General features: G+C 39.6%; 2 protein-coding genes across 7 annotated transcripts in view; both read right to left on the reverse strand.

The window, feature by feature from the left end:
* CDKL4 (cyclin dependent kinase like 4) overlaps nucleotides 1-13662 on the reverse strand; it is a 40313-nt gene extending 26651 nt beyond the window's left edge. The window contains exons 1-3 of one of the 2 annotated variants that reach the window (XM_066266965.1): nucleotides 13571-13662; nucleotides 7753-7976; nucleotides 4308-4429 (exon numbers count right to left, since the gene is read on the reverse strand). In XM_066266965.1, coding sequence (XP_066123062.1) covers nucleotides 4308-4429; nucleotides 7753-7920 — 290 coding nt within the window. In that variant the 5' untranslated portion in view covers nucleotides 7921-7976; nucleotides 13571-13662. Of the gene's footprint in view, nucleotides 1-4307; nucleotides 4430-7752; nucleotides 7977-13379; nucleotides 13537-13570 lie in introns of those variants that run through there. The other variant, XM_066266966.1, reaches the window with a different exon arrangement.
* Nucleotides 13663-16993: 3331 nt separating this feature from the next.
* Nucleotides 16994-21752, reverse strand: part of MAP4K3 (mitogen-activated protein kinase kinase kinase kinase 3) — a 147481-nt gene continuing 142722 nt past the window's right edge. For 4 of the 5 annotated variants that reach the window (XM_066266968.1, XM_066266967.1, XM_066266970.1 and 1 more), the window contains 3 exons: nucleotides 20814-20884; nucleotides 19021-19076; nucleotides 16994-18426 (listed from right to left, as the gene is read on the reverse strand). In XM_066266968.1, coding sequence (XP_066123065.1) covers nucleotides 18339-18426; nucleotides 19021-19076; nucleotides 20814-20884 — 215 coding nt within the window. In that variant the 3' untranslated portion in view covers nucleotides 16994-18338. Of the gene's footprint in view, nucleotides 18427-19020; nucleotides 19077-20813; nucleotides 20910-21752 lie in introns of all 5 variants that reach the window. The other variant, XR_010730273.1, reaches the window with a different exon arrangement.

Below are 21752 nucleotides of genomic sequence, written 5' to 3' on the forward strand. Positions count from 1 at the left end.
TAGGGAAGGCCCGAAAACAAAAACTAGACAGCTTAGCTCAAAACTGAAGCAGTGAATAAGGGTAACAGGACCCAGGAATTCAGACTGGATTGCTCAGAGACTGCTGCTCTCTTAGCCATGCAGGGGGATCCTGATGCTGACCAACATCAGAGCCCACTGTCTGTTAGTTTGCTATATAACCTAATGGAACCTATATGGAAAACTTGATTTCATTATCAGTATCCAAAATGAAAGGAGTCCTTCTCCGTAAATCCTTGCTGTCCTAGAACAAAATCCAACCTCTACTATGGCCTACCAGCCTGCTCAGGACTCACTTCTATGAACCTCCCAGCCTTCCTCTCCTCCCTATTCTCACACATGCTCCAGCCTGCCCTCTTGGTTTCAGCTGTTCCCTCAACCTGCCATGCTGGGGACACCACTAAATCTTTGTCCCTATTGCTCCTCCTACTCCCCTCCCTGGGCATTCTCTAATTTCTCAGTGTGCTGGATTTTTCTACAAAGACATGTAACTCTGCAAGGACTCTGTCTTGTCCATGAATGTGGCCCCAGGGCCTGGAACAGGACAGGTGCTCAGCGCAGCACGTTTCCCTAGCGCTTTCAGAAATGTTACAAACACCGTAATGAATCCCTTTCTGCTTAAACCGGTTAGAGTGAATTCTGTTGTTCAGTCCTGACCAGGTCAGAATATGACACCAGAAGTGGATATGGGAATCACTCCAGGCCTTGGGAATCTAGGAGTGGCTACATGCATTAGCTGGTTCTGAAGGCAGGAAGCTAATTACCATTAGAGGCTGGGACGCTAATAAATGGGCAGCCAGTGATGAAGAAATTACTTATAGTCACATGTGGTCATCTAGAATAAAGAGCCCACTCGAGGCAATGCTTTGCTAGACTGAATGGGATAGAACATACAACATATGGGAAAGTAATAAAAGAAAAGAGGGGCGGGCTGGCTGGTTCTCACTTCCCTGGAAAAACTGAAAGAAGCAAAGGACAGGTTTAGGGTTTTATTATCTTGGTTTATGACACATTTAGGAAACCAGAAGTCCCAATGGCCGCTCTGAAAGAAGCCTTCATTTCTTGTACCTGTAGGCCTCAGTCCACGGGCTTCCTGGGCTTGCCACGAAATGATGGAAAATCAGACACTGAGAATGTCTGCAGGATGCTAGATGGCAACATAGATTGAATTTATGTGAGGTTAATTAGTTTCTCAGTTAATTAAGTGAGAAAAAGATACCTTTCAAAAATGGAAATGGGACGCTTGACCAGGCGGTGGCACAGTGGATAGAGCATTGGAGTGGGAAGCAAAGGACCCAGGTTCGAAACCCCAAAGGTCCCTGCTTGAGTGCAGGCTCATCCAGCTTGAGTGCGGGCGGGCTCACCAGCTTGAGTGCAGGGTCGCTGGCTTGAGTGTAGGATCATAGACATGACCCCATGATCACTGGCTTGAGCCCAGAGGTCTCTGGCTTGAGCCTAAGGTTGCTGGCATGAGCAAGGGGTCACTTGCTCTGCTGTAGCCCCCCGGGGTCAAGGCACATATGAGAAAGCAATCAATGAACAACTAAGGAGACTAAGGAGCCACAACGAAGAACTGATGCTTCTCATCTCTCTACCTTCCTATCTGTCTGTCCCTATCTGCCCTTCTCTCTGTCTCTGTCTCTGACACACACACACACACACACACACACACACACACACGGAAAAGGGACAACTGGGAGGATCATATAACTAAGAACACCCAGCAAACGTTTCTTCTCCGGATAAGGAGTGTGAAGAGGCTGGTTCTGCCTTCTTGAGGACACCGTAATAATCTCACTGGAAATAACTGCATTACATGCAGATGTCAAGTCTTCTCCAGGCTCCCCTCCCACCACCCTTCAATTACACTGAAAGTTCAGCTTTGTAATCTCATTTTCACATACCCGTTCAGGAATCAGTTCCCCAGGAATGTTATTTTTCTACAGCTTGCTTTTTTTTCCATTTTATTTAGTGAGAGGAGGGGAGGCAGAGACAGACTCCTGCATGCACCCGGACTGGGATCCACCTGGCAAGTCCACTAGGGGTGATGCTTTGCCCAACTGGGGCCCTTGCTCATTTATAAGTGGAGCCATTTTTTTTTTAGCACCTGAGGCGGAGGCCACAGAGCCATCCTCGGCACTCAAGCCCAACTCAGTACAATCAACCCAAGGCTGCAGAGGGAAAGAGAAAGAGAGAGAAAGAGAGAGAAAGAGAGAGAGAAAGGAAGGCGTGGAGAAGCAGATGGGTGCTTCTCCTGTGTGCCCTGGCCAGGAATCGAACTGGGACATCCTCACACTGGGTTGATGCTCTACCACTGAGCCAATTGACCAGGGCTTACAGCTTGCTTTTAATGGGCTCGATGCCTAGTGATTCATTGTATAGACATAGCCAAGTACATTTAACAAATCTTTACTGCTGAAAATTAGGCCAGTCCCAATGTTTTTTCTTGTAAATAATGACATGTTTAACATTCTTATGTATACAGTTTTTGCACTTTTTGATTGTTTTAATATAAATTTCCCTAAATGGAATTTCTGGTCAAAGGATGAAACAGGTTCAAAGATTCTCATACGTACTGCCCAACTGCCCTAATTACATACATGCTGTCCCCAGCTGTGAACGACGTGCCTGATTTTTCTCACCTTGACAATTCTGGGTATAGCGATTTTTGAAAAACCTTTGCCAATTTGAAGGGTAAGAAATGGTATCTTCTTTAAAACTTGTGAATTTCTTTATCTAACAGGGAGTTTTCCTAGGTGTATCACTCACTTTCCCTTCTTTTTCTTGTCTACTGGAGATAAGGTCCATCAGGCAAGGCAACTTTTTTTGCATGTTCACTGCTGGGTCCTTAGCACCTAGCCTGGCATAGCAGTAGGAGTTAACAAAAATTTTTTTTTGAATGAATATATTTTCTAAGTGGGTGTTAATCTTTAAAAAATTTTTGAGCTGCAAGATCTGCATATGTAGATATGAAATTATATTGATTCATCATTTGGCAATATATCTACCCAATTTATCACTTCTTTTTTAGTTTTGCTTCTGGTATTTTTTGCCAAAGAGAATCTCTAAAACTAATATGATTTTATATTTGACAGATAAAGTTCCCTTCTTTCTAAAAACTTTTTTTCCATTTTTTAAAAAATTAACTGAGGTGACACTGGTTAATGTTATAGAGGTTTCAAGTACACAATTCTACAACACATCATCTGTACACTGTACTGTGGGTTCCCAAAAATTTTTGATTTAGTCTTTTTCAAGTTAAAACAAAATCTCGTTTGCATTCTGATTAGATTTCTGAGCACTAAGTAAATCAGGAGACAGTATCTTTATAATGACTATTCCCATCTAGAAATACATGTCCATTTAAACCAAATCTTTTATGTACCCAGTTAAGTTTTGTAGTTACCTTTATATAGAGCCTAACAATTCTTTTTTATCTTTATTCCTAATTTCTTTTGTTCTCGTTGATATTTATATGGGATTCTTTTCCACTAGATTTTCTTAAAGTACTGATTGATACAAAAGCTGTTAATTTTGGTGTGTGAAATTTGGAGTGCTATAATCATACTGAATTCTATTCATCTTAATAACTCTTTAGGCAATTCTCTTAGACTTTTGCAGAATATAAGAAAAATAATGGCAATTTAATCTTGTTTCCAAAAGTAATATATTCTATTAATTTTTGTTATTACACTACATTGCCTAGAATTCTCAGAACAATTTTTCATGATAGTGGTGACAATTGATGTCCTTGTCTTCTTTCCTCTCACTTTAATAGTGGTTTCTTTAGTGTTGGGTATAAAATTAGCTGTTGATTTGAAAGGGTTTGTGTGTGTGTGTTCGCGTGCGTGCGTGTATGCTAAGAGAGTATTTTAAACCTACTTTGTAAGGCTTTTTAAAAAAATCAGAAGAGGATGCTGAACTTATCAACTGCCTTTCAAATTTTACCAACCATATGGATTTTTTTCCTCTTTAACCTATCAGTGAATTATATGAATAGATGTCCTAGTATTAAACCATGGTTCATTCCTTGCATTCAAACAATCCAGTACATAATTTCGTCTAGAAATGCATTGTGATTTATATTTGCAGATTTGTCTTCCTGTTTTTATTCTAGGTTAATATTTATTTGCCATTGAGCACATCCTAACTGAGATTGGATAGGGGTAGCGGGCAGGTGCCTCTGGCCAAAAGAACTGTGGCTCAGAGCTGAAATGTGCCCGAGTTAATCCCACAGACAATGGAGCTGGGACCTGAGCATGCGGAACGTCAATTTCTAGGTTACTTACCCATTTGGATTTCTTTCCAGCTCATTTAACAGTGTATGATCACAGTATTCAAAAACTAAATGCATCTTCCTCTTTCTCCTGAACACCTCAATGAGGTTCACAAGGTTTGGGTGTTTTAATTGCTGCAAAGAAATTAAAATACAAAGTTTGGTGATTTGTTTTCTTAGAAGTGCTTCTCCCTGGATCCCTTAGAATTTTAGGAAAAGAAGGTCTTGCTTATCATTCTCTATGCAACTCTTGTGGTTGCATAGATTTTATTACAGTTACTTACAAGAGAAACTACCTTAGTAAGAATCATGGAATCTTAAAGTTGGAAGAAAAATTGAAGAATTTGCCTGAAGTACCCATAATGGATGGTAACTAAACTGAATCTCTCTGGAAATTATAAATAAGGGACACAATTTAAAATATAAGCACTAAAACCAAAAATATTTCAACATTTTGTGGAAATTCTAAATGTAAAAGTCATAAAATAACCTCAATACACAACTGAGGAAATGGAATTATTGCATAAGACTATAAAATCATCAATACCCATTTACTTTACATACTGCCATGGATTTAATGTAAATGTCAGCTGGATTTAAACCCAGTCTGGATTTTGGTGTTGGCGCTCAGAAATACTAGATCCCAACCTTCAAGCCCGAATAAATCACCTATTCTAGGAGTCCACGCCGTTAATCTGTTTTTAATTTGTCATTTTCCAGCTCTGTTTAATTTTGCTGTTCTCTCTCATGCTCAGATGTTTTGTGTTAAATTCTATTCCCAAACTGAAGTATTTCACAAGGCAGCCTGTTTAACTTTGTAAACCAAAGGAAAAATCCATCACCAGAGCAATGATGTAATTATCATCCTATTAGGGTAATGAGGATAAGCCAGGGCTGTCCTGGCAAACTGGCACATATGCTCGCCCTGCCGATATCTAGGGTGACCACACAACTTAGCATATAAACCAACATACTTCTGAAAAAGAATGCTAACCAGACCAACTCCGGTTCTAGACCAGAACATCTGCTCTCTCCTACGTATGCTTTGTCTTCCCTGTTGTTTTCCTAGGATAGTAGATGTATCACCTTTTAAACCCTATAGCATTTACTCAGAAAGCTATATGAGAAAAGGAAGCCCAGGATTGTGTACATGGTAAAGCTCAATAAATATTTTGCAGACCCAGCAGAGTCCGAAGTACAAGGACTTAACACAGCATCCTCTATCTCAGTATCTGTAAGTATGGCTTGACCAAAAAAATATCACCTTGCAACTATGTGCCTGCTACTCAGTACTTTGGGAAAAGGGAATCTATTACACATTAAAAATATTCTCAGAACATCAAATCAGGCCTTTTTTTTTTCTACGTGCTCAGCTGCCTAAAAGGGCAGAAAGGCAAACAGCAGAGTAACGGGCCACACAGGTAATCCAGTCGTCTGGTGTGCAGCAAAAAGTGTAGAACAGAAACGAAACTATCTCTGCAGGAGAGTAAGGGATTCACAGATGCCATTGCTGGATGTGACGTCAAGGTTCAGCCTGGTCACATGTCTTTGCCAATGGAATTAACTTGGCCCAGAAAAACAGTGGCTTGTCAAAAGTGAAACAGGTAGTAAGGAAGAGGGAAATCAAATGTTAATAATTGGAGTATATGAGGAAGGGAAGGTGCAGATATCCTGGAGGGAAGATGCTCAGGGCACGGGTGTAACTACCAAAAGCAGGAGAGATGGCCGCTGGAGTCATCATCACAGAGACCACGCTGAGTTGGAATCTGGCTACTTTTCAACCTTCCAGTTCATTCTCCAGTTGGGGAACTTGTAACCTGAGCATTAAGGTTAGTTGAAGACTTGGGGTGGCAGTGGATAAAGAGCATTACTTTTATTAGAAAACAGGCTCTGGCCAGTTGGCTCAGTGGTAGAGCGTCGGCCTGGCGTGCAGGAGCCCCAGGTTCGATTCCCGGCCAGGGCACACAGGAGAAGCACCCGTCTGCTTCTCCACCCCTCCCCCTCTCCTTCTTCTCTGTCTCTCTCTTCTCCTCCCGCAGCCGAGGCTCCATTGGAACAAAAATGGCCCGGCGCTGAGGATGGCTCTGTAGCCTCTGCCTCAGGCGCTAGAGTGGCTCTGGACGCAACAGAGCAACGCCCCAGATGGGCAGAACATCGCCCCCTGGTGGGCATGCCGGGTGGATCCCGGTCAGGTGCATGCGGGAGTCTGTCTGACTGCCTCCCCGTTTCTAGCTTCGGAAAAATGCACACACAAAAAAACCAACCTGGATTTCTGGGGATTTCCTGAAGGCAGATAACATGTCAAAAGTAAAAATCGGCTCTGTGTTCTTGAAATCACAAGACTTTTTTTTTTTAATAATTTAAAAAAATTTTTCCAGTTAGAAGCGGAAGCGGGGAATCAGACAGACTCCCGCATGCACCTAACCGGGATGGACCTGGCATGCAGCATGCCCACCAGGGGGCGATGATCGGCCCCTCTGGGGTGTTGCTCCGCAGCAATCGGAGCCATTCTAGCACCTGAGGCGGAGGAGGGGAAGAGAGAGACAGAAAGGAGAGGGGAAAGGGTGAAGAGGCAGATGGGTGCTTCTCCTGTGTGCCCTGGCCGGGAATCAAACCCAGGACTTCCACACGCGGGGCTGATGCTCTACCGCTGAACCAACCAGTCAGGGAAATCACAAGACTTTTGTTACCCATGAACTAGGAGCTTCTGTGCCATTGGGAGTTGGTTTGAAATACAGAATATCCGGCTTACCCCAATTCGACTGGGAATATGTGTTTTAACAAGGTCCCCTGGGGATTCCAATGTACATTAATGTTTGAGAAGCGATTCAGTTTCCTCTGATAAAATAAGGGTGCTGATGCAAACCATCTTTCAGGTCTCTGACTGTAAAATTTTCCTATCCTATGGAAATTGTTTACACTGAGAACTTATAAATCTTATATGTCAAAACCTATCAGAGTAGGAACAACTATAACGAAACCTTTATGTACAATGTGTGTACATAGCTGGGAGTGACATTCAATAAATTTATGAACCAGGGGATCAGAGGCAGAACCAGTCCATATCAGTGCCTACAAGCCCACCAGCACAGTCCTGCAGTTCCTTCGTGCAAGTGGACACTCTTTTATTTGCTAGTTTATGGGGAAGAGGATGGAAGGGTAGCAGATGTAAGTCATGGCCGGGGAAATGAGGGACTTAGGGTAGTGGGGATTTACCAACCAGAAGGAAGTACTTCAATACTATTTTAACAATCTACAGCCATACTCATAATACCAGCTAAACATCAGAGTGGCCAAAGTCCAGAGTGATGATCAATTTATTTCCCAAAATTACTGATACAAAGGAATTTAAGTCCAATGGGAAAAAAAAACCCCGCACACTTTAAACTTCTTTGTAATCTTGACACACATTATTTCACCCAATACCATGACATTATAGAGACATAAAGTTAACCTACCTTCAACATACGTATTTCTCTTAGTGCTATTTTCTTAACAACAGGATCATCTTCAGATTCCACAAATTTTTTAATAGCTACCACTTGTCCGGATGTTTTGTTTCTGCATTTGAATACAACGCCATAAGACCCTTCTCCAATCTTAGCTAATTTTTCATACTTTTCCATTAGAGCAGAAGTGACTTAAATTACTGTATTGATTAACTTGCAGTACAATGTTGCACCTGGAAAATAAGATGACTCAGCTTAACAAAGTTATCATGAACAATGTTTTCACAGATTATTATAGAAAACCAATTTGCTAAGGATGCCAAAGGTTTATATCTATTGATTAAACACACTTAAAAATATTTTGATGCCAAAAATAAATGTAAAAAAAATTTTTTTTGATGTTATTTTGTTAGTTGCGTCCAATCCTATGCAGTTATTGAGCTACTGAAAAATTTCTTATAATGCGTTCGAGTTGACTTCAGTTGAATTTAAAGAATTCGTGCAAAGGAACCTTCTCTAACCTACTGTTTTCATTATCCTCTAGTAAATAACTAAAATATGATGCTGTAAAATCCAGCTTAAGGAATATTTCATACTCTTGAATATGGTGTTTATCTTTTTTCCCTCCTAACCCCTCTGAATGCAGCAGAGACTAGAACTGGGAAGAAGACACAGCACAGAGGGCTACACTTCCACCTGGTGGAGAGAAGAAAGAAAATGTGGGCTGGTGAACAAAGCAGAGATTAAAAACAAAATCTTAACAGCATTTTATTGTGCTTAGCTTTTGAATATAAAGGAACAGATCCTTAAACTCTTAGCTCCCCACAAAATAAAAACAAAACAGAAAAGAAGGCAGATTCTTCTCATTCTTCCTGTATTCTCTCATAGCTACAGCAATTTCTGTGGAAATACTGGGTTTAATTTTTGTCTTGCATCACTCATTTGTGAATTCTGCGGTGATAAGATTACATGTTAAATAACAAATAAGGCCAGCATAATGAAATAAATAAATCTAAGAATTAAAAATATAAAAGTTCTAATTAGTCTTAAAAATTCCACCCCACTTTACTCATCGAATCTCGTTAATGCATTCTAATAGTAATAATAAATAATAGCTAGCACTTAACACTGTTCTCTGCAAATTACATATGATCTACACAAGTATTTCACGAAGTACATGTTATTTTTATCTAGCTATACAGACCAGAAAACTGAGGCACAGTGAAGTTAGTATGGAATTAGAACCTAGGCAGTCACACTGCAAAAATCACAATTTTAATCACTACATTATACTGCCTCTCAGTTCATTCAAAAGAATGCACGATGGAAGAACAACTCTATCCAGGTATTGGTATTGATAAAATGTCAAGTGAAGGCCCTGGCTGGTTGGCTCAGCGGTAGAGCGTCGGCCTGGCGTGTGGGGGACTCGGGTTCGATTCCTGGCCAGGGCACATAGGAGAAGCGCCCATTTGCTTCTCCACTCCCCTCCCCTCCTTCCTCTCTGTCTCTCTCTTCCCCTCCCGCAGCCAAGGCTCCATTGGAGCAAAGATGGCCGGGCGCTGGGGATGGCTCTGTGGCCTCTGCCTCAGGCGCTAGAGTGGCTCTGGTCGCAGCAGAGCGAAGCCCCAGAGGGGCAGAGCATCGCCCCCTGGTGGGCAGAGCCTCGCCCCTGGTGGGTGTGCCGGGTGGATCCCGGTCGGGCGCATGCGGGAGTCTGTCTGACTGTCTCTCCCCGTTTCCAGCTTCAGAAAAATACAAAAACAAAACAAAACAAAACAAAAAAACAGTCAAGTGAAGACTAGACCACTTAAACATTTTCTCATGTTTCAAATGATTTTTTTTTAACCTCATTAATATTCAGTTTTTCCTACCTACAAATTATCTCAGTGAAGAAATAAATCATGCACTTTCGCTTGCCACCATAAAAAGGCACAACTGGCCTGGCCTGTGGTGGCGCAGTGGATAAAGCGTTGACCTGGAATGCTGGTTCAAAACCCTGGGCTTGCCTGGTCAAAGCACATATGGGAGTTGATGCTTCCTGCTCCCCCTCCTCTCTTCCTTCTCTCTCTTTCTCTCTCGCTTCTCTAAAATGAATGAATAATTTTTTTTTTTTTTTAAAAGGCACAACTGGAAAAAGTGTCTACCCGGGTAAATGACTACTACTTTTAACCTACAATGCTACTTTTTACTTTTTTCTGTTCTCTCATTAAAGGGAAAAAACTCAAGCACAGATGCTCAAGTAACACATGGCAAATCCATCACAGATACTATGTTTGGAAAACTCTATTAATTATGGGCATGTATGGGGAAAACCTGAGAAGGCCTAGAGGAAACTTAAAACTGAGGCAGATTTGAGGACTAACTGAACTTAAAAAAAAAATTAAGAATAGTTGGTATACAGCCTTATATTGGTTATATTAGTTTCAGGTGTATGATACACTGATTAGACATTTTTATACCTTACAATGTGATCACTCCACTAAATCTAGTTGTCATCTGTAATCATGTAAACTTATCAAGATATTATTGTCTAAATTCCCCTTCCCCTTTTCTATTCATCTCCTCACCCCCTCACTTCTGGTAACCATCCCTTTGGTCTGTTTCTATGAGTCTGTTTTTGTTTTGGTTTCTTTTTTAGATTCCTATATATGTGAAACCACATGGCATTTGTCTTTTATGCCTGACTTATTTCACTTAGCATAATACCCTTTAGATCAATCCATGCTGTTGCCCATGGCAAGATTTCACGCTTTTTTATTGCTGCATAATATTCCACTGTGTATGTATACCACATCTTTATATATTCATCTACAGATGAACACTTAACTTGCTTCATATATATGTTGACTATTATAAATAATGCTGCAATGAACATAGTGGTGCACATATCTTTCTGAATTAGTGTTCTCATTTTCTTTGGGTAAATACCCAAGTCGAATTGCTGGGTTGTACAGCAAATCTACAGGGTGGAGCAAATGAGTCACTGAGAAGGACATAGCATCTCCTCTGTGATATTTTTGCCAAAAATGCCAACTTGAATCTAATCATGAGGAAACAGTTGACAAAGCCAAATTGAGGGGCATCAACAGATAACTGAACTGTGTTCTTTAAAAAAAGAAAGTTAAGGCCATAAAGACAAAGGTCAAAGTACTGTTCCAGATTGAAGAAGACTGTGTGTGATTTTGAAACAAGGAAGAAAAAACTATAAAGAATAACACTGAAATAATTGGTGAAATGTAAATATTGGCTGTGTATCACATATCAAATTTCCTGATTTTGATATTCTGTACTGTGGTTATATAAGAAAATGTCCTAGTTCTTTGGATATATAGAACTCAAGTGCCTTAACTCTTTTTTCTTTTCTTTCTTTTTTTTTACAGAGACAGAGTGCGAGTTAGAGAGAGGGATAGATAGGAACAGACAGACAGGAACGCAGAGACATGAGAAGCATCAATCATCAGTTTTTCGTTGTGGCACTTTAGTTGTTCATTGATTGCTTTCTCATATGTGCCCTGACCGTGGGCCTTCAGCAGACTGAGTAACCCCTTGCTCGAGCCAGCAACCTTGGGTCCAAGCTGGTGAGCTTTGCTCAAACCAGATGAGCCAGTGCTCAAGCTGGTGACCTCAGGGTCTCGAACCTGGGTCTTAAACCTGGGTCCTCCGCATCCCAGTCCGATGCTCTATCCACTGCGCCACTGCCACTGCCTGGTCAGGCTCAAGTGTCTTAACTCTTTTGTCATGCATATCTACTTCCATTACACCAAAACCATTTTTCTCAAATGTTAATATAATCAGATAATGTCCTTCCTCAAAAATGTCTTGGGGCCAGTAATGCCACAGAATAAAGTTCAAACTATAGTATGATATTCACAGTCCATTGCACCAGGTCCCAATAATACACCTTTCCCTCATTGCTTCTCAGATTCGCCCAAGCACTTTCAGGTCTCAGAGTCTCTGCTTCTACCCCTGCTGGAAAGATCTGACCCTGAAATCTTGTTCATCTTTGTGGTTCAACTCAAATTTCTTTTCTGCTTAGCCTTCTCCAAACCTCAAAGGCAGCCTCTTTCTCTGCACAATACTTTCCCCACTCTGTTTTTACACATGATTTATCATACCTGGTTTAAATTATTAGTCCCTCGTCTGACACATAATAGGTGTTCAACCTATCATAATTTTATTCTCTAACCTCTCCACTAAAATGTAAAATAGCTTTCTTTTTAAAGCAAAGGTAAAAATTACATTTGGATTGCTAATACAGAACTTGGGCAGGACTAAACAGTGATAGAGGTATATAGGTAGGGATAGATGCAACTGGGTTGAAATATTTTTCATAGTCATTAGTGACCTTTAATCTGAAGGTCAATCTTGGCTATAGGGTCTCCCGACTTCAGAATGTACCAAATATTTGACTCTTACGGTCCCGAAGTCCTGTGGACAAAAGCAAAGACAGGTATAGACTTGGGCTGACTGGTAGATACAGAAAGATATGCAGAGATAGATACTTGAGTGAGTTGTTATATTTTTGAAAACTTTCTATTTAATTTCCTGTGTTAAGGATTTGCAAGATGATGTACATGGAAACAGAAAACGCTTGGAGGCTGATTGTGTTCCATGACTGTGTCACAAATCAGGTCCTGAGGGCTCAAGCAAGCCTAATGAATACACCTAGAAGGAAAACAAAATTAAGAAAGGGAGAAGAAACTGGATGGAAAACATTTAAGAATTTCCTCTAAAGGTGTCTTGGAAACTCGTGTAAACAGTGGAGTTAGGAACGAGAGGGAAAAAGTTATCTTTTCACGACCAGGCCCAACTAGTTAGGGATTCTACGGTCTGGAAGTGACAATCTGCTACGTTATCGTCACTGCCAAACGCAACCACATCTATTTACATTTAATAAAACTGAGCAGGAGCCTGACCAGACGGTGGCGCAGTGGGTAAAGCGTCGGACTGGGATGAGGAAGATCCAGGTTCCAGACCCCGAGGTCGCCAGCTTGAGCGCGGGCTCATCTGGTTTGAGCAAAAAAAAAAGCTCACCAGCTTGAGCCCAAGGCCGGCGTCAAGGCATGTATGAGAAAGCAATCAATGAACAACTAAGGTGTTGCAACGAAAAACTGATGATTGATGCTTCTCATCTCTCTCTGTTCCTGTCTGTGTGTCCCTGTCTATTCCTCTCTCTGACTCTCTCTCTGTAAATAAATAAATAAATAAATAAATAAATAAATAAAACTGCTCAGGAAAATGGACTGTTAAACCATTCTGTATCTGTTTTATAATACAGAATTACAGAACTTCAAGAGTACACACATCTGTTTATAAACTTGTCTTGGTCACAGTACCATTAAATTAAAAAGCATTCCCAGAATACCGTAAATCCACATAATTAACATAGTTCAAGAAACTAATTAAAAAAAAACAACCACCCAAACTACACCACATTTCACGTGTACACATAACAGATACGAAAGTTCGGCATAAATCACTTTCTTTCCAGGTCGCTACACCAGTCTCTTCCCTTCCTTTGGTCGCAGTCCGGTTTATGGGGTACAGACAGGTCTCCCCACGCGCAGAGACGCCCCTCGCTCCCTCCGCCGCCGCCGCAGCCCCGTCCCCCCTGCCGCCCTCTCCGCGGGCCGTACCTTCCTCCAGCCGCCAGGTCGTGAAGCCGGTGGGAGCCGCCGTCACCTCTAGCACCTGGCCCACACCCTTTCCTGTCCCGCCGGAGGCCACCGAAGGGGAAAGCAGCCCCCACCCAGACGCCGCATCGCTCCCTCCCAACCCCCCGCGCTGACTCCCATCCCACCGGCCCGCCGCCGCGATCCGCACTTACGGCGCGGACGGGGCGACGGTGACGCAGACTCGAGCAGCCTCAACTCCGACGCGGGTCGCTGGGCTCGGCCAGCCGCCGGCGCGACAACTCCCGGAACTGCCGCGGCGTCTCCCGGGCAACCGGACGCTCAGGCGGAGCGGGCGGCGCCACTTCCGGATCGGGTTTCCCGGCACCTGTTTCCCCGGCACCGGTTTCCCCGGCACCGGTTTCCCCGGCACCCGTCGCAGGGGAAGCCCGCACCCGGGCTCAGCATCTTCGCGGGGTACTTCGGGGAGCCTCGAAACTCAGCATGTGGACTCAGCGGCAGTTTCTGCTCCGACATCCCTTTAAGATGCCTTGAAGGCGGCGCTCAGGAAACATTTACTTTTCCATTGATTCCGTCATTACACTAAATCCTGTTCCTTTTCAAGGCTTCAAAAGCACTAGAATTAAGCACCTGTTGAGCACAGGTCTGTTCTCATGGCTAGGCACAGACTCTCCTTTTGTCAGATCCTATTATTAGTCATTACTCTTCGGTCCTGCCTTATTGCCCAAATAATTTTTCAGCAAACTTCTGTAGGCTTTTCTATGACAAGGAGCTATTAGCTGTGGTATTTTGCTGCCATTTTCATAATTCATCAAGCACTGTACTAGTCGTATCTGGAGCTGTTAGAATAAGAGACATTTAGAATAAGGGACACTCAGTGGGGTAGCAAGTCAAGCAAACAATGTGATGAATGCTATATGGAATTGGAAAAATATACCTCTTTTAGCAAAGCATACCCTTCTGTTCCCAAGATGAACTTAAAAACAGTCATTAATGAGCACATGCAGACTTCATTTAGCGCTCTCCATCATGCCCAGATTTCGGGTGCCCCTATTTCTAATCTTAACTCAGAGGTGATTCTCCTTTTTTTCATCTATCTTCAATTTTTCATTTCCTTCATTTGCTTGGAAATATGCTCTAATCTTCCAACTTTAGAAAACAAAACAAGAAACCACATTTATCTTCTTCCTCTTCTAAAACCAAATGTTTCCACTCTACTCAAATCTACCCATTTCTGCCCTTATCATGCTATAGAAAATCTTCAGTAAGGACACAGTGGTCACCTTATGTACAAACCCAACAGCCTACAGAAGTCACTCTTCATACTTGTTCCCTAGCGTTAAGCCATTCATTACTCTGCTCACGCACCTTCTGGGACGCATTTAACACACAGTATTTTTGCATGTATTAATCTAGCCGTTTGTATTTAACTTTTTACATAAAGGTTTTCCTTTTCCCAAAGCAGAATTAGACATAACTTTTTGTACTTCTCTTTAAATTTATCTTTATTCATCAAATGCGCTCCTAGAATACTGGAAATGGTGGCTTTCCCATCTTTTCTGTTGCTAGCCAAAGATATATTGTAAATGACTTTTAATAGATGTTGGTTAAGTAATTATCTCACAAAAGTAAAAAAGTCTTTGTGATGAGTTTTAACTAGACTTATTTAATAAGCTCTAACTGTAGAGTTAATCTTATGCAAATCCCTGTTTTCCTAACAAAATAATTAGCAAGGAAATGCTTTTATAATGCAAAAAATTACAACAGGAAGTTAATTTCTCTTGTTGCAAAGAGATAGTGAAAATCAGAATCTGAAGTTCAGTTACCTCTCAGAGAAAATAAACCTAATTTCAGGGTAAAAAACGCTAAAGTGTATGTTTGAGGAGTGGATATACTGCCTCTATTCTGTGTAATAGCACAACAGTTCAGTTCAAACCCTAGCTCTACCACTTACCAGCAATAATCTTAGGCAAGTTTTTAAAACTTTCTGTGCCTCAGTTTCTTCATCTGTAAAATGGCATTAAGCAGTATCTACCTGACTGGGCTGCTCTGGGGCTTTAGTGGGAGAATCCATGTGAAGCATGTAGAATAGCACCTGGCACAGATACATGAATTGGGGGTGTACTGTTACTATATTCCCTGAAGTAATACTCTGAGCATGTAGTCATTATTTTGTGTAACACACACTTCCATCTTTCTTCTATACAGAAAAACTGGTGTCTGTTCTTTATTTCTTGATTTTTACTGAAATCAGTGACACACTTGCAAACTGAATGATGCCAATGGGCCCAGAACAAGTGATATTATTCTCAACAAAGTCTTCAGAAAGTAGCTAACAAAATAGATAACTTGAACTTCAAGGAAGATAAAATAGACTGTATGGACTTTCTTCTTTGAATGAACAAAAATTCTGTCAAAAGTCATTGGGTGGAGACCCCAAATTTGCATTTTTAAGTGTCATTAGAGCCATTTTTTCTGAGGCATGTGATCCTTGAACCACACTCAAGAACACCGATTTAAATTCAATGTCAACCAGTGGCTCTCACCCACAGCTGTACATCAGATTTGTACATCTTTATAAAAATACAGGTTACCGAGACTCACCCCCAAAGACTGATTCCAGGGGTCTGTATTTTTAAAAAGGCCACGGGAATATACAACCAGTTGTACACTTTATTTTCTGGAAATATTTATAAATGGTTGACAGTTAAATATGATAGTTAAATTTTTTTTTGAGGTGTGACCCTTTCTACAACTTACAGAGGATTTAGAAACTTGGAAAAACAGTGGCTCAGAAAAAGGATCAACAACTTCTCAATAAATGCCAAGAACAAAATCTTGATTTCTTGAAATTATTTTCCATGAGTCTTTATTTTTCAGCAAATTGATGATAATGTTATTTATACTGGTAAAGATGTGCTTTTGAAAGTCATTCAGTCATTAATGCTAAGACTAGTCAGAATGTATTTGGGAAAAGGGATATATGTACACGATTGCAGTGATTATTACATCTGTATGACTTAGAAGTTACACTTCTGGATAAAATAACTGTTCTCGAGTCAAGTAAATTATCCAAGGTCACAAAACAGGGAGTGATATTAGCAAGAGTAGAAATGGTGCTTCTGACCCCCAATCCAGTTCTTCCCACCTAACCCTCCCCCCTTCCCTTACCTCTAGAACTGTATTCCCCAACACTCTCCCTTCCTTTCTCTAACACAGGAGGCAGCAAAATTCTTCTATAAAAGTTCAGATGGTAAAAATTTTTGGTTCTGTGAGACATACAGTTTTCTGGAAACCATCACCCCTGCTTTTGTAGCACCAGAGCAGCCGCAGACTCCAGCAAACGAATACCTGGTGTGCTCTAATAAAGCTTTGTTTACAAAAATGCAGTGAGTGCGAATGGATTGAGAGTGTGGTTTGACAACATCTGCTCTAACCAAAAGATTATAAATATTTGACTTTCCAAATCAGGAAGCTGAAGATTCTACAAAGACTTCTCTTTCTCAAATGTGGGAATATTATTTCCTTATGAAACTGGGATGACATATTAAAAAAATATATGATGATTTGAGGGACAAGAATGGATAAAGATTTAATGCATAATTTACTACACAACAGCATGTTAAAAAACATGTTTATTTTACACTATGTACAATCAGGAACATATTTAAAAGCATTACCAATTAAAATAAAGGAAAACCATAAATCACAATTTAGTTTGCTCTTAGTGTATATACTCACATTAAAATATAAAGACCATATACCAAAAAAGACCCAAAGGTGTGCATTTTACTAAAACTTGGTATATACATATTTCATTGAAAAACAATCAAAAATGACTTTAACCAAAACTAAGTTCCTGTGATGTGTAGTAACCATTATATTGTTTATATGAGGTAGTAACTAAATTATTTTGGCCATGTGTTAATACTCTAAATCAAAAGAAATAAGAAAATGATCATAAAGTAAGACCAACAAAAGTAAAAATTCCACTAGAAATTTGAACCACTTCACTCTAAGGAATGTTACAGTTCTTCAATGTGATTATATGAAATGTTTAGTATAGACTCTTTTATAAAGCTAATTTATTCTTTGTGCATACTGTAATTCAGACACAACTGCAGTGTTACATTAAGGTACCGCTATTCTGTGATTCAAATTCTTTTCAAAGGTATTGTTTTTAAGCACAGTCAAGCAATCTTAAAGGATTCTGCTTAAATATAAAAAGACCAGTTACTACAACAGGTGGTTAATTGGTTTGTTTCACATAGAAAACAATCCAAATACATTTAAAAAGATGTTGTGGAGCCAAATGCATATCGACGATGTCACAGCTTACTTTTGTGACTTTATACATCACATATCAATACTTTGTGCAAATATAAACACCAGTGTACTTGCATTAAAATTAAAAACAAGATTATAAAATGATTACAGTCTCCATTACAATTTTAAAAGTTACAAGATTTATATTCGTATTACTAAATTACATATAATAAAAATACAATAGTGTTAAATGTACTGTGTCATTGCCAGCATCCCAGTTTGCAATATAGTCACACCCAAGAGTATACTAAAGAATTCTTAAAATATTAACTCCAATTGCATTTTCATCAACATTTACATCTGTACAGATAGGACACTTACTTGTACATCTCATAAAAGTACATTATCTACAGAAATTCTTAGTGTGTGTCTTCAGCAATGTGAAGTTTCACAGAAAAATATTGCCTATATGTACAAAGATTACATAACAATGAATTAAGCACTTGTGTGGTCCAATATGCTAAATATATCCATACCACTTAAAACAAAAATTTCTCCACCTTGTCTCATGCCACAATAAATTACAAGGAACTGAAGCCAGGGTCCTGCAGCCTTTGTACAGCTTCAAGCGTCCATTAATGTTGCAGCGGTAGTGTTCTTCGTTCTTTCTAGTTGACGGTCAAAACACAACATCTCTCAGTAACTGTTTTCATGACCCGCCAGGATATATAAATTGCTATTTGCTGTGGGGTTATCAGTTGGTCTACTTTCCAAAACCACAACCCTAAAGAAACCAGATAAAATAAAGTTATTCTTGAAAATTAATGTTAGCAGAAACATTTTCTATTGCTTCTTCATTATATGCCTATAGATACGCTTATTTGATTTTTTCATAGAAGTCACTTGTAAATCACTGTAATTAAAGAGTCAGTTTCAGCTCTGGGAAGTATTGCTACCAACCACTCCCATCTCCATTAGAAATAATTTGGGGGAACTCTATTAAAATTTCTAAAAATAATCCATGGTTCAAAAGTCAGAAATGAAATCAGAACAGAACTCCAAAATCTAATTTGGCACTAAAAAAGTTTCTTCTTATTAGCATATGGTATTTTCTCTTTCTTGTGCTGTAAAATATACTTTAGATAGTATGTATAATACAAAACAATTATTGACAGATCTATATATTCCTGTTTCTTGGAAAATCAGGCACATTCTCAAAGGCTTTAAAACTCTAACTTATGAATTCTAATTGTGTGAAAAATACAATGTTGAAAAAAAAATACAATGTTGAATATACTGCTGCAAAACTTCCAGTTTCATGCTGGATTTACAAAACACTAAGTTTAGTACTATGTATTTAATACAACCCCTTCCATACCTGTCAGATCCAAGCAGTCTGAAAATTCTTGTGCTATCTGAAATTTCCTGTGTTACCTGTTCAATTAGAATATAAATTTAATTCTGAAATTAAAGGCATAAGATTTTATATAGGTATTTTATTTATAGCGCCACAGTAAAGAGACAATTCCCATGACAGAAATAGAGCCCTGCATGACTGAATTTAAGTCAACATACTGATTCCTTAATTTGTCAGTGTAGGAAAAATGTGGCTAATTTTGCATTAATCATAAAACATGAGAGTAGCAAAACCACTTACTTATTACGTTATAAAAAACTCAAGAGAAAAATTTAAAAGCAAAGCACCTAGTCTGTTTTACTTATCAGAAACCTTTTGTCAGTTAAGCAAACAGCAAGGTACTACTGCAGCAGGAATCCACACGGACCTGGTCCTTTTACTTGAAAGGCTGCAGTGCAGTCCAAAGTGACAAAGTTATGGCTTGAGTCTGAATACCAGTTCTCCCACTTAGTAGTTATTACACTGCACAAGGTATGTAATCTGTTGAAAATAGTTCTGCCTTCTGCAAAGTGGGGCAGGAAGTATCTATCTTGCAGTAGTATCTTGCGGTGTTCTTGTAAGTATTAGTGGGTAAAAAGCCTAGCTAAGAAAGTGCTTAATAGATAATTCTCTTTCCCATTCCTTTCCTAGCCTCCTGAAATACTATTTTCTTATAGCATCTATTCTCCATGAAGTCCTCCATCACCAGATGGGGAGTTAAGAATTAAGTCTGCAGAGAAAGGGAAATCCACTATTTATTAGTTACTGAATGCAAAACATTTCAAATTATAATGGCAGTAACTTCTCAAGATTTGGTAGGCTGAAGAAACAATTTGATTTTGAAACAATTTATTCCATCAGTGCTGCTACAGTTAGTTACTGTGGAAGCACCAGGGGTTCCTAACTTCGTTCATACAGCAACCTGCCCCCTGAAGGCCACAGGCTGCAGCATACCCACTTCGTAACTGCTCACCGCTCCTGAGCTTCAAGGGACCTGGGGCTCGCCTACTGGGGCTGCATCCAGTAAGGGCTGCCTGTGTAACCTGAAAAGGCCTGTCAGGTGATTTTAGGGGGCAAACTCTTATTTCTTTTTTTAAAAATCACTCTCTTGTATCCTGCCTATGATGTCTCTTTCTCTGTTTACTGTTTATCAGCTGGTGGCTGTCTCCCATCCTTGCTCGACTCCCTCAGGTGACTTTAAACATCTTCCTAAGAAGTGACCCTCTTGTGGGAATTACTACTAGACACCTATTAGCAGCAACCTTTCTTGAATACTCGCTCTAGGCCAGGCATTACATCACATGCTTCCTTTCATTTAGTCTTTTTTTTAATTAAAAAAGTTGTCATTCAATATTATTTTATATTATTTTAGGTGTATCCCTTTCATTTAGTGTGAACAAACCTATGAAGTAAGCCTATCCTGTCATCCTCAGTTCACAGATGAAAACATTGAAGCGAACCGGGTGGGTCATGCACCAAGGCTGCACGGCTATGAAGCGCAGCATTGAGGCTCCAGCCTGGGGCTCTAGACCAGGGACCCGAGCTCAGGGTCACTAGTCTGGGCTGTTTACTTTGTAAAACAGGCACTAAAACTGAGTGAATGGAAAGAGGTGGCTATAAAGTATGTGCTATTAATCTTATTACTCAATTGAATACAGTAAGTATTAATAAAGTTAGCAAGTCAAGTATTCCTTATATCAATTAGAAAAGAAACTGTTTGTTGCAGAATTTGATATGTTTCATGTCTAATGGATGCAATTTTTAAGATGACTTACCTCATTAGATCTAAAACTTCTACCTTGCATTCCGTGTTTCCAGAAAGCTAGCACACTGTCTTGTAGGCAAACTAGCAGGCAAGAACAGCTCAGTTACTGTCAATAGTACAAAAGTTCAACTGATAAGCATCATTTCATCCCTCTCTCTGTCTTGCATAGCAATATTTCAATGAATAACCTATGTTAGTCACTCCATATTTATACGGCATCTTTACCTTTGAAATAAAAAAAAATACTATATAGAACTTACTCATCTTTTCAGCAAAGAAAAAGAAAACTCATTGAAAACATGTTATAGAGAATGTTTAATTAAAAAAATATTTATCTTGTTTTTTGACCTTGGCTACATGTTGTTAAGTATGATTATATTTTAACATTTTAAGCATATGTCTCTTAAAACTGACTTATCACCAGCATTTGCTTGCTGGGAGAGAAATATTCCAGTTGGAGGAAAGAGTAAAAATAGAACCAGGAAGAAGACAAATGAAGTTACATATTTGTCCTTGACTCTACCTTCTGCCAACATACATACATACATATATACATACAAGTATTATCTTTCTTTTACTGATAGAGGACACTGGAAAAATCATGTATTACTAAACACTAAATAATTGTCATTCATTTTCCCTAGCACTATCGCACATATGATCATTTCACCTTATTTTTCCTGAACATAATCAGTTTAGAATACTAATTTTGTAAGAAATCCCCTTCCAGAAAAAGACGTTGGTCAAACAAAACCTAAGAACAGCAGGAAGGAAATTCCACATAATACTTAAAACTCTTTGATCAGCAGATATAAGCCAAAACCACAGTAGAATATACTAAGTACTAAATTTTAAAGTACTTATAGAAAAACTACAGGAATCCAGAGGAAATGGAAATTCATAACTATGTTATGAAAAACAAGTACTTCTTTCCAAAGAACAAAATCTG

The sequence above is a fragment of the Saccopteryx bilineata genome, chromosome 3, assembly GCF_036850765.1.
Source record: "Saccopteryx bilineata isolate mSacBil1 chromosome 3, mSacBil1_pri_phased_curated, whole genome shotgun sequence".
NCBI lineage: Eukaryota > Metazoa > Chordata > Mammalia > Chiroptera > Emballonuridae > Saccopteryx > Saccopteryx bilineata.